Source organism: Lacerta agilis, chromosome 5, assembly GCF_009819535.1.
Source record: "Lacerta agilis isolate rLacAgi1 chromosome 5, rLacAgi1.pri, whole genome shotgun sequence".
NCBI lineage: Eukaryota > Metazoa > Chordata > Lepidosauria > Squamata > Lacertidae > Lacerta > Lacerta agilis.
In genome coordinates, this window is record NC_046316.1 from 49,054,031 (window position 1) to 49,067,699 (window position 13,669).

Consider the following 13,669-nt stretch of genomic DNA (forward strand, 5'->3'; position numbering starts at 1 on the left):
GTTGCCATAATGCAGATTTTATAATTTTTCTTACAGCCATCATGGCTATCTTCGCTTTTTGTGAACCATGTATGTATAGATGTAGGCTTCCTGCCACAATTAACTTGGTTAATATTTGAGACTGCAAGGATGATATGCAACTCTCCTGGCCGGCTGGGCGCTCTCTCTCTCTCTCTCCGTAAGCAGATTGAAAATTCTAAAACCCTTTACATCATGATAAATCCTGCATCAGATGACAAAGGGAATGGATAGAGAGCTTTCCCTGGGCACATAAGGAAAAGGATATTATGAATATTAGCAATTCTAGATTTTTGCTTCAATTAGCATTTGTCTTCTGACCTCTTCTCTGAAGTCATCTCCTCTCCATTTTTCTTAAGCTGTGCTAGCCCACTGAGGAGTATTATGAGACCTGCACACATAATCCAGCATACTGCTGCATTAAATAAAATTTTAGTAACAAGGAAATGAGTCAAACTAAGTCAATACAGAGCAGTCAATGACATACGTGTATGTCTGCTAGCAATAGTGTTTATTAATCCTCTTCTAGACTTTCTACCTACATAAAAAGGTAACCTAAATTATATTGTTGTAACACCTGAGATTGTAAAAACTTGAAGTATTTTTTAAATTCTGGCATAGAAAAATATTACTAAGCTTATAGTAAGTACTGTACTAGAATTTCTATTCCCTGGTTGATTTTAAAAGTGCCAGTATACCAAAAACAATGAGCCTTCATTTTTCTTTTCTTGCCAGCTACCCATGTAAGAACAATTATCTTATGAATTCTGATCAGGAGTCCACTAAGCACTTAGAAATCCATTCTCATTTCTCTCGTTGCTAACATATACAACAGCAATCTGTCTTACTGGCTCTGGGTTTACCTGGAGCATTGCCCATCAATCATATCTTATATCAACAATTCTATTGCTGTCTGGTGAAAAACTCAGGAGGTAACACAGGTTACGCTCATCTTACAGAAGAGTGGGAAACAATTTCTTTTAATTAAATTAAATAAGCTCTACATCTCTTGGGCATGGCAACCAACAACTCCCAATACACACCATCCACCCCTTACTTGAAAAACCTGTCCAACAGGGATGTTCAAAATATGTAGGTCAGCCTTTACTGCAATTTCCCCAAACCAGCCCAAATTGAATAATTTTAGAAGCATCTGCTTTCACCTGCTTTGCTACTTACATGTGCATATATGTAAAAAATAGAGAAACCTGTCATCATTTCAGTCAGTTGTTTTATTAGAGAATGCATGCATTGAATAATAAAGCTATTTTGTGTGAAAATAAAACTAATTGTATGAAGTGCCTCTAGAAATGAACATGTACAACAAACTAGCTATAAAAGAATGCATAAGGTAAACCTAAGATTACAAGAATGCATTGGATTCAGTCAGAGACACTCCCATTTGTTTTTTCATGTTTCTCATGCTTCTTCTGTGACTCACTATAATTTTGAATTTTATCCCACTCTTCAGCCTTGCTTCAATGGAATGGAGGATTTCCTAGAGAGATATGGAAAATAAGCTAGATCTACCTTAGGCAATAGGGGATCCCCAATGTTTTCTTCAGGAATGCATAATTCTTAGCATTAGCTGTTGGCAGGACTTCCCATTTTTAATACAGTGCGACACCTCAGACTAAACACTTCAGAGAAGAGAAAAATAAACCTCCTTTGGTGGGTTCTCTGGAGCCACAGTTGATATACAAAAATACACAAGCACTGTGTAGTCCTTCTCCCAACAGACACAGCAGAGAACAGTATTTCCAATTGCTTTCCTCAACGGTATCACACAAAACTTGTCAAAAGGGCAGTAGCAATAAGTCTTGCTCCAAAAGCAAGACAAATATAACCAGCTACCAATAGAAGTGGTAAAGATTGGTCTGATATCACTGCGAAAAGGCAGAGATTAACAGCTAAAGTAAACATGAGCCATTTGTGAGAATCAAGTTGCTGCTTGTTTCAACTGTTCTTTAAATTGTCCACAGATCAATTCACACAAATTCAACATGACCTAAGCTGAGTTATGCTGCTGCCACATCAAACATCTCCTAACGCCTAACCATTTTGACTTAATTTTGCGCTAGATGTGCACCTTATGCCCTTCAGCAGCAAAAAATAAATAATAAATATTACACTGTATTTACTTAAAGAAACTGCAGAGTGGGCAAAGGTTGGCAAAACTAATACTTGTTTCAAATAATACAAGTGAATGTATTAAGTTCACTCCAGCCACAAAAATGGAGGCACACCTCCCACCGAGGTTTCTATGAGTTTTTAGAGAGTAACTTGCCCTAAGGAAGAGTCTACAGCAATAAAAAGCCTTCATAATCCCTCTCCAACTGTTTCCATGTACAAGAACTGTATAGAAGCATACACTGTGTGAACAGGCAATTTTTTTAGTGACTTCAATAACAGAAATGCCATAGGAGTGTATCCTATTTGCATACACTGCTTTACTTGGTCACTGTATCAGGATAGAGTGCATGGAGGGATCTTCTCTGTGTGGATTAAAATTAAATTTAAGTCTCGTAACCTTGTCTTAAATCAGAACCACAAGTTTACTTATTAAAAAATAATAATAGAATGAATAAAAGAATTTTAAGGAAAGAGGCCAGCTGAAAGAAAACTGAATTTCTTGAACAAGATAAAATAGAAGTGTCTTGAAACACTTTAGGACTAACAAATTAATAAACTGCAAGCCTAAAGTGGCAGGCACATATACACATCAGCAAGTGGAAATGGAGGAGAGTGAGGTTAGGGGGGGGGGGGAGAGACAAAAAAAACCCCAGTGATAATTACGTAAAAGTGGAATAATTACAGCAACAAAGCAAAGTTGGTGACAACACATATATCCTGGTGCATATATCTGTATATAGTTACGTAGTTATTTAGGAACTGTTTAAGATGTACATAGTTTAACTGTGGAAATTTTCACTCTGCATACTTCTTCAGGTCTTTATGCTAGCCCCATATGGTCTTAATTCAAGAGAGCAGCCGACATATTCCCTAAACCTCATCCCTCCTAACAGTACTGTTAAATGATCATAGCTTGTTCAGTATTATGGCTTATAGGAAAGGTGTTTGAAAGTTCTTGAATTTCTATAGGCAATTCATAATGGAATCTCTTGACCTATTTTAAATATATTAAATTTACTCAGATTCTTAGTTAAAATACTAGCCATGCCATTTTTGCAACTTAAGCAAGTTTCCACTCCTGAAAGAAATGTGAATTCATGATTCAGTGTTACATTTATGAAAGGATTAATTGCAGGCATACTGGTCAGTAATTAGACAGCACCAAAACTGCTTTCTCCTAAAGTGTTGTTTGTACCCCAATTCTTAAGAAGGTATTTCTAACTTTCTCGACTATTACATATATTAATGATTACCCCCAAACAATAATACTACTTATGTCTTAGGCAGCACTATCTAATAGTGTATTTGGGAGCCAAAAAATGGTTCTATTCTTTCCTCAAGAACTAAGCCTGTTTCATGGAGTCCAATACGAAGGAATAAAATTTGTGGGACAGTAGCTGAAAACCAGAGAGGCACAACCATATGAAGTGTGGTTCAGTGCTTTAGGAATCTAATGGCCACATGGCATGCATTAATTTGGTGAAGCCCATACACCAGCAGAATGGACATGCAGATTGAGCATCAGCGGACACTAGGGAGCAGATTTGGGGGTCCTAGGGAGCAGGAGTTCATTTCTGCAATGGTGGCTCTTGCCCATGGATAACAATTCAATCCACTGTCACATAATAAGATTTAGTACAGGGTTTTTAAAATCACTCTTACCAATTTCTTCAGGTAGATGCTTGATTTTGTTCTCCCGTATGCTGAGCATAATGAGTATTGACAAGTTTTTGATATCCTTTTCCACAGCTGTGATACGATTAAAGCGTAGATAAAGTGTGGTAAGAGACCTTAGCCTGTACACCACTGGAGGAATTTCTCTCAGTTTGTTGTGTCGTAAATCAACCATGCGAAGCTGCTTCAAGTTATCAAGAGAGTCAGGGAGGCTGGTAAGTGAGTTCTCGTTCAGGGCCAGTGTCACCAGATTCACAAGGCAGCCCACCTCAGACGGTAGTGACTGCAGTTTGTTTCCATATAAATAAAGTTCCGTCAACTGCGTTAACTCTTTGACAGATGGTGGGAGTATGTGTATCGACCTCTTGGCCAAGTCCAAGCGTACAGAATTTTCTTCCCGACATTTGTTTAGCTCTTTGATCACCTCGGCATTGCTGGATTTCTTGCGAGCACCTGGAGCTGGATTAGGTCGTTTTATTGTATTGTCCACTGAAAAAGCCACACCTGGCTGTGCACTGCTGGAGTCCTTCTTCCCATCTTTGGCTTCTTTCCCTTTGGTCTTCAGCTCTCTCTCTTTGCTTTCTTTCCCTAATCCACCAGAAGTCTTGGCCTCTTTCTCCCTTTCCTTTGCTGATGACCCCTTTGGGTCCTTCTCCTTACAATCTTTTTCTTTCCCAAGATTACTACTCATGGTTCCTCAGTTTAACAAAAAAAACCCACGTGAAATCCAATTTCAATTTCTGTTAACGAAACTCATTCACCACCCAAGAAATAAGAATCCCTAGAATGATTCTTTCACTGCTGAACGCACAAGGAAGTCTAGAAGAAAAAAACCTTGGCCAAAAGCAGCAAATCTGACGGAACAGTAGCCATCTGCTACATGTTGGTTTCAGAAGTACTTTCTCCCAGCTTTGATATCCGAAGATCCAGCTATTAGAGCTCAGATGATCATAGGATCTTCTTTAGAAGCTCTGCAAAACAAAAAGGTAGAAAGGGTAGGTAATATGTTGAGAATTAAAAAAAAATGGGAGACATGAAATCATACCCCATTACCAACTTTTTCAAACTGGTCTACTGTAACTGAGAGTATGAGTATGTATACTTCTGCAGTTGTCCTATTGCCTATCTAGCAGGTTTTATTTGTTTCTGGAGGTGCTTTTATCTTATGCTGATCTATGACCATAATAAAGATTTGGATTGGATCGGTCTGGAAACATTCTAAAGGCAAAGAAGGTGCAATATATTTCCCGAAGGTGTAAAATGCAAAGGAAAATACCCAATATCTACAGTTCTTAAGCAGACTTATCAACTAAAATGCCAAGGAGGTTCCCCTGCCTTTTTCTGAGCTGAGCTTTCCTACTGTTATACTGTACTACAGCGCTCTGAGAGTCAGCTTGGTGTACTACCTTTAAAAATGTAAACATCTGAAAAGGCAACTGCAGATATATTTGGGATGCCTAAGTTGTTATGCAACTAAAGTTAGATTAAAAAAAACAAAAACAATTTATTCCCGAAGCAAAAGCTACCTAACCACCTATTTCAAATGTTGAAGAATACTATTTGTTGATGCTATGGAAGAAAAAGAATGTGGAAAACTTTGTGCCTCTCAGTATAAACACCAAATTTCATTCTTTTTGACAACAGAATTTATCACTACTTTCTTCTGCTCTGCCTTATCACCAATATGCTTTTCTATGATGCTTAGGAAACAGGTTTGCTTCCTTAAATACTCTTAAAAACAAGTGTAAGGTTAGAGTCACACACAATTGATATAAATGACAGGTAGGGATGAGCCAAAGTAAAATGCTTTACTGCCTTCACTCTAAATCGACTTGTGACAGCATAATACCACGTGAACCTCGACTAGCTTGGATCACCCCGAAAATGAAGGCAGCCAGGAGGGAAACTACCAAAACTGGAGCAAAGAAGAACAACAGCTGCAACAAGACAGCAGTGTCTTGCCAGGTACAGTGAAGTTTTGGGGAAAACATTTCAAAGCCACCAGATCTCACCAGTCGTATGCTTTAAGCTTGTTAGTTGAAGGATTAGAGAGCAGCTGTGAGGTTTCTGCAGCGGCTTCTCACAAGCAAAGACTCCTGACTCCGGATCCTCTTATTTACAGGATTTATTGTACAACTATATACATTGCAGAGCTCAAAAGTCCATGACCGTCTTAGTCACTCTCAGATCCCGGAAGTGGCGCTTTTCGAGAGTGCCCCCAACAAAAGAACTTTGGCACCCCAAGTCTCCTCCTCTCATCCCCGTGTTTAACCCCTATACACAATTGGGGTGACGGAACTGCCGTTGCCCCCTCCTCGCCTGAGCCGCTTGGTCGGTGTTGGGGATCTGGAGCATCCCACAGCCCCTTCCCTATGGAGCTCTCTTCCTGCCTGTCGCTCCCACAGGATGTCTCCCTGCTGCTCAGGTGGTGTTGGGAGCCCTCTGCCTCGCAGAGCCATTCCACCACCCCGCTGGGCTCTGACGGTTCCCTGACAGCAGCCTATCAACAAAATCAATTGTAAATTTATTTTAAGAGGTAAACCCTCTGCTACATGCATGCTAAGGGGCAGTGTATCTCCACCCAAGTACCAAACACTAGGAACAAATAATGGAAGCCAATTTTTTTACTCTTAGTAAAAATTCTAGAGTAAAAGATATGTGCAACAGGATCTTAATTATATAATATGCAGGAAGCCACACATTTGTCAAAGAATAACAAACTATAATCCATGGTCAGAATACAAACCCAGAATGCTACATTTTATTTTTATAAAATTCTAACTTGTTAAGTAGAAGAGGGTAAAGAGAAATACTGATATATTCCACTGTGTAAGAACCATATGCCTTCTCTCAACACAGCACTTTACACTAACATCAGAAAGAGGTACAGATGCCAGTAAGTAGGAATTGGATGCTTGTTCCCCTGAAGTGTCTTTCTATTGCACAATAACCAACCACACTTTTACTTGCTCAGTTTCACCTAATGCATCTCCACCGCTGTTTTTAAAAGATCCCTAATGCAAATACAGAAAAAAGAGCAAACAGAAGCCATGCATGGAAAGATAAGAACAAAATGTATTCTAATTATCCCCTGCTTAAGGCTTTCTGTAAATATCACCTTCACAGACATTCCACATGGCCAACATGTATATGTATAGCCATTGTTCAATTTCAAACCAAACATGTAAATATCTAGTACACATACGGAGCAAACATTTCAGACACCGGAGAAAGAAAACCAAACAAATAAATTATATACGGTATCTGGGAAAGGAAAAAAGAACACGAGAAAAACAATGTCCCACTTCGTTGTTGTTGTTGTTGTTGTTGTTGTTGTTGTTGTTTACTGCTCCTGTCTGTCTGTTCCTTCCTCCCACCTGCATATTTCAAGAAATGTTGGAGGGATGGTACATAAAAAGTAACAGTCTGGATAAAACTAAAATCTTGCTCCATTTTAAAAGGATACATAGGCAATTCTAACAAATGATATTTCGGGGGGGGGGGGGTCCTGCCTACTTTTCTACTAAGCCATAATCTGGCCATGTGTATCCTTCCAAATAACGTCTCCATATCATTATGTCCCCAGGATATTAACACACAAAGATACATTTTCCTTGAGAGGTCCAGAGGGTGGCAACACAAGAACGGTCCTTCTCTGCAGCAGAATGCTCTCCCGCCTTCATTATACACTTTTAGGCACCAGGCAAAAATGTTCCTTTTTAACCAGGCCTTTAGTTGATCTAATTGACATCCTATGCCCTTTTAAAATGTGGGGGTTTGGGGGGAGAGGGGTTATTGGGGTGTTGTTTTTATTTTAATTATCTATTTAGCGGTTTTTATATTTTGATTTTTTTTTTCGTGAATCGTCCCGAAACCTCCAGGTATAGGGTGGTATATAAATTCAATTGATGATGATCATGATGTTATACTTCAGTTTCTGACTCCAAATTTGCAAGTCCCAAGTTATGCGGAACACAAGTAATTTTGCCTCCCAGTGGCAGCAAATTTATCACGGCAGAGACTGCTTAACTGCAGTTGTAAGTGGAAAACAGTCAGGATTTATCAGGACATTCACAATAAACTTTGTCCAATTTAGACTTTAGCAAATACTCTGTGAAGTAGTGTTCAGATAGCAATCCTTTTATTCTGCATTATCTCACCTCTGGTGATTGGAAACAGTTTGTACACCAGCCCATGTGGTTCCTCAGCACGTACATTTTTTAGTTCTTTATCACTGTTGTCATGGCAATTTGGGGTGTATTGCAATTTTGCATAATCTGTAAAATCTTGAAAGCCATAAATTGCTCTGAGTGATGGTCTTAGCTCCATCTGATAACACCCACATTACAAAAATGCTAGCTAGCACTACTGACATGTTTGTTGATAAATGGGAGTACCGGTATACGCAAATGTTGAATGGCTTTGGAAACTAAGTTACACTGGTTTAAGTTAAATATCTGCTAAAGAGTATGGTGAGCAAAACTAAGAGAAAACTGACACAATCCAAAGGAGTTTCTCCCTTATCCTGTACATGATCACAAGAAGAATTTTCCACTGGCATTATTCCACAGGATCTCAGCAAGTTTTTGGAACCACTCCCAAATGTTTCATTATTGGAATGTTGATAACGAGAATGTGTGTACCATCACAATACAAAATATATTCTTAGAATAACAGAACTGGCGATTGAGGGTGCTGGAGAGTGAGAGAATGGAGGGAAAGGAAAACTCAAAAATTACAAAATCCCTAACAGGGCAATAACTTCATTAGGGCCAAATAAAGTCATTGCTCAGTTGTGGGGAGTTTGCGGTGTTTTTTTTTTTTTTCTCCTTATGGACCAGCATGGCTACCCTTGCTTTTTATGTAAACAAAGTAGTAAGTATGGTGGGTATATTTTTACAGGCAACTGTCAATATTTTGATGTGATCCATGGGTAACTAATGGACTCTGGAATCATAACACAGGGGCAAGCAGAAACTAAATTCTAGGAAAAAATATGGATCTGTTCGTGATAACTTTTTACTTTTAACTTGCTTCATGTTCCTACAGAGCAGAGCAGACCAACCTGACCCTCCAAATGTTGCTCGGCTCCCAATTCCCACCACCCTCACCCAACACAGCCAATGGTTGAGAAAGAAAAGGCAATGGCCTCCAGAAGCTTATTGCCAATCAGCTGTGCAAGGTTATTACAGTTTTTATGAGTATGCGTTGTGGCTGCTCTTGTAGTTGAGAGCATTTCACCCACCACCCCTGAAGTTACTGTCACAACAGTATTACAAACACAAAAGACAGAAAAAATGTTTCATGATATTTTGTCAATTTTGGTACACTCAAGGCTTATTAGGCAAGAGCTGCTTAAATACCAGAGACTGCATACAATTAAACAGAATGCTGTTCTTCATCCCCATGGCTTCACAAGGGCACAGAATCACAAAATTCTACCAGGAAATTAAGTACACTTACTAGGTTAACAACTGCTATTCCTCTGCCTTCCCATCTTCTCTGCTACAAATTGTGCCTGCTTTAGCCCTTAAATGCTTTTGTGCTTTTATGCATTGCAGCTCTGGCTTCATCTAAGTCAGGGGTCAGCAAACATTTTCAGCAAACTGTCCCTCAGACCTTGTGGGGGGCCAGACTATATTTTGAAAAATATATATATATGAACAAATTCCTATGCCCCACAAATAATCCAGAGATGCATTTTAAATAAAAGGACGCATTCTAATCATGTAAAAACACGCCGATTCCCGGACCGTCCGCAGGCCGGATTTAGAAGGCGATTGGGCCGCATCCGGCCCCCGGGCCTTAGTAGTGTAAGATCTTCACTTTGCATTTTCTGTCTACAATTAGTAGCTCAAAAATCACAGGATTGTATTTCTCAGAAAGAAGAAACTGATTTTATTTCAAAATGAAACAAGGAAGTGCTTTCAGCTCAAGCTTGAACAAGAAAAAAAGAAGGTATCCTTATGTTAATATAAAGCAAAGCAGCTAGGCTGACACAACCAAATGAACACACCCATCCATGGTTAACTGTTAGTTTTAAATAATAATAATAATGATAATGATAATGATAATAATATGGGCTTTTCATTTAATTAAGCAATTTTTTAAAATAGGTGGCATTTTATTACTGACTGCTGATTTTCAGTACAGTGGTACCTCTGGTTACGTACTTAATTCGTTCCGGAGGTCCGTTCTTAACCTGAAACTGTTCTTAACTGGAAGCACCACTTTAGCTAATGGGACCTCCTGCTGCCGCTGTGCTGCCAGAGCACGATTTCTGTTCTTATCCTGAAGCAAAGTTCTTAACCTGAAGCGTTATTTCTGGGTTAGCGGAGTATGTAACCTGAACCGTATGTAACCTGAAGCGTATGTAACCCGAGGTACCACTGTAGTTTGGCTTTTACTTACATGAATGCAACAGTAGATAATCAGTTCAATGATATTTTGTTTTCCGTTTTGCACACTGGGAGCACATACATGTTACACAAACGCATCTTCTGCACAAAACTTCTCATGTCCTTCCTTTTGTGGCTATGCAGAAATCCTTTTTGAAAGGCCAAAGCTGAGTTCCATAATCAGAAGAATAAAAAATCCATGTCATTTCTAAAGAGGCATTTCACTTGCTATTACAGCCTGGTTTGCTGCACTAAGTATATAGGATGATATCCAACCATGGCATCCCAATTGTGCAAAGGATTTACGCTGTCTCTCTTCCACCATGCAGCCCCCTACATTCCTTCAAACTCTGCTCCAGAGGGTTAGCAGACCCTCCAGAGCCGATTGGGAGGGTGTGGGTGTTGCAGGCAGGAAGAAAGCAAGGGACGTCCTGCTGCAATGCTGATTCTCACTCATGGGACCTTCCATCCAGTGGTTTTATGAGTAGAAGGCAGCTTCTGTGGTTTGGTGACTCTCATTAACAGTGGAACTGTGTTGCACAAGACTGCAATGATAGGGGGAAAGCACCATTGGGTGTGGGGATAATGCTCCAATGGCCACGATATCTATTTTATCCTGTTCTGGGTGGTTTCCCCTTCACATTTCAACCCATACAAAACAGGTGCCACTGGGTCAGGAGGGCTTCCCAAACCTCTGAAGTTGGTTTTAGTGGAGGAGAGGAAAAGAAAATTGATTGCATAAGCTGCTTTCCATTTGCACAACCACTCTGAATACAGCCCACACTGTGAAAGGAATCATGCAGTGGATTGGTGCCAGGGGAACTATTGCAACTTGCAACTTGTGTGTGTGTGTATCCAGCATCATCACTTGGAGATGCATGTCTTCCTTCTACACTATGTGTTTACTGCAACAATCAGCAGCACAGCCAGGGCAAACTGTGACTGCAATGTGAAGAGTCTATGCTGCAGATTACTTGCCCTTGCAAGGAAAGGAAGGAAATGGTAGAGATGTGAACATGGGTGAGGAAAAGACAAATGATGAACAATCCCAGGCTACATCTGGGATGGAGAGCTGTAAACATAAGAATGAAAAGGGCTTGTAATCCTGTTTTAATTATGCTCAAGCTACCACACTATAGTAGATTAAGAGTGGAGCAATGTTCCCTAACCCAATGAGGCTTACCCAAACCAAAATCTGTGGGCAAGAAAGAAAACAACAAAGATGTTTTGGAAATTTCTGTGATACCAGGAGCACTGCATTTCTGGTGCTATCAGCAATTCGCAAGCATACACTTACATACAGCAGACTCTGCACTTTGGCAACTTTGCTGATAAAATAGGCTATAAATATGAATGTTTGCTCTCACAGAAAAATGTGCATACAATTTAAATATGAAAATATATTTATAGCAAAAGCAAACTTTTAAAGCTGATGCACAGCAATAATGATAATCGGCTACACCAATTGCTAATTACGATGGTTTATAAAATATCAGGGTCACTGCTTTAAAAAAAAAAATTATGCCGCAACTGACAAGAGTACTGGGACACTTCCGTAAAGTTAGTTATATCACTTTACTAGAGGACACATCAAAGACCACAAAGACGGTCACAGTGTTAAACCACAAGGCATGGTCAGCAAAAAATAAAATAAAAATATCAGGAACTCTTAATCACCAGTTCATAAGGAAACTCCTAAAACAATACATATCTTTTAACAGGTTAAAAGTGTTCAACATCTCTGTATTCCAATGCAAGACAGCACAGATCCAGACATGAAGAGGCGAATCCTAGAATACAGGTAGAAAAGAGTTCTTCCTTAGGCCAAACTAGATGCAACATCATTCATGCACCCCCATGAATAGTTTTCTTATAGTAATAATATGGAGGCTGCCCACAAACTGAGACCTTCCAGCCTCCCTGACTTAACAACAGCTTCCCTGCTGCCAACTCTGTAGAATATGAGAAGAGAAATGCTGTGTGTGTTTGTGTGGCCAGTTTCATTAACAGCGATAGAGAAGTGGACACAGAGCAATGGATTCAAACTACAAGAAAGAAGATTCCACCTAAACATTAGGAAGAACTTCCTGACAGTGAGAACTGTTCGGCAGTGGAATTTGCTGCCAAGGAGTGTGGTGGAGTCTCCTTCTTTGGAGGTCTTTAAGCAGAGGCTTGACAGCCATCTGTCAGGAATGCTTTGATGGTGTTTCCTGCTTGGCAGGGGGTTGGACTAGATGGCCCTTGTGGTCTCTTCCAACTCTATGATTCTATGATTCTATGATACTTGCTAATGTCAAGCACCATCGCGCAGAATGAAATGTAACATATTAAAGAAGAAAGAATCACTATATCAGCACTCTGAAGGCAAAGGACCTCAGGTGCAATATAAATTGTAACGGAACTGTTTCAGATACATTTGTGTGCCGCCTTCCCACAGTTCAAACCTGAAATAAGGTTTACAACATGAAAATAAGGGGTGCATCCTCTTCATTTGGCCTTTGGTGCTGCTGCCTTCTTTGTGAACAGAGCCTACTTTTTTTTTTTTATTCTGCTTGGACTGCTGTTTTATCTCCAAGTGTATTTTTATATTGTATTTTGATCTGCTATTTGAGCTGAGGTGTGTCACCTTCAGCCTCAAAAGGTGACATAAAAATGTTGCACATATTAAAATAAATCATGTCATGAAAAACTGAGCAGCTTCAGAAGATCTTATCCCTGCAAGAGGGGAGAAGTGTGGAGGTATTTTCCAAACAGATTCTACAGTCTGTTAAAATGATGTATCACGTTTTTAAACACATGTGCTCAATGACATTTCTACTGAGGGGTGGGGGTTTGGAAATCAGACTCTCACCATATGCTAGTTAGATGCTATATTCTTCAGAGCATTTAAGTTGCAAGAGTGTATAAGTGCTTTATACATGTGAATTACCAGAATTCCCCACAGAAAACAAATTAAGCCAAGATTTAATACTGATTCATTTGTATGTGTCATGAATAAAAGTGCTTTAGATCTCCATATTTTCAAATTAAAAAGGAAGGGAAGCACATATTGACTATTACAAAGCCACAGGCAGTTTATTGTTAAACAGATCAATGCCATTTGTATTAAACACACATATATACCTATCTGGTCATTAATAGGTATTTTCGGGTTTTTTGCACTCTCTCTTTCATAAATGTATATCTGAAATTTATAAATCTTCATGGTGGGATTAAAAAACACTCTGGCAAAATACTGCTTTTCTGTTATCTCAACATATTTTCTGGGAAAAGATGAGATAAGACTCATATCTAATCAGAAATGTATTTTGGTCCATGACCAGCACAGAATGCATATTATACCTCAATGCTAAACATTGCTAGCATGGTTATTACACCAGATGCTCCAAATCCAGGGAAGTTAAAACTGCATACATTGAACTTTTCCACTCAGCAATAAGAATTCC

At 39.3% G+C, this 13,669-nt stretch overlaps 1 protein-coding gene across 1 annotated transcript in view; it reads right to left on the reverse strand.

The window, feature by feature from the left end:
* Positions 1-13,669, reverse strand: part of SHOC2 (SHOC2 leucine rich repeat scaffold protein) — a 49,314-nt gene that overhangs the window by 20,844 nt on the left and 14,801 nt on the right. Inside the window, exon 2 of the mRNA XM_033149697.1 lies at positions 3,814-4,796. Coding sequence (XP_033005588.1) covers positions 3,814-4,516 — 703 coding nt within the window. The 5' untranslated portion in view covers positions 4,517-4,796. The remainder of the gene's footprint in view (positions 1-3,813; positions 4,797-13,669) is intronic.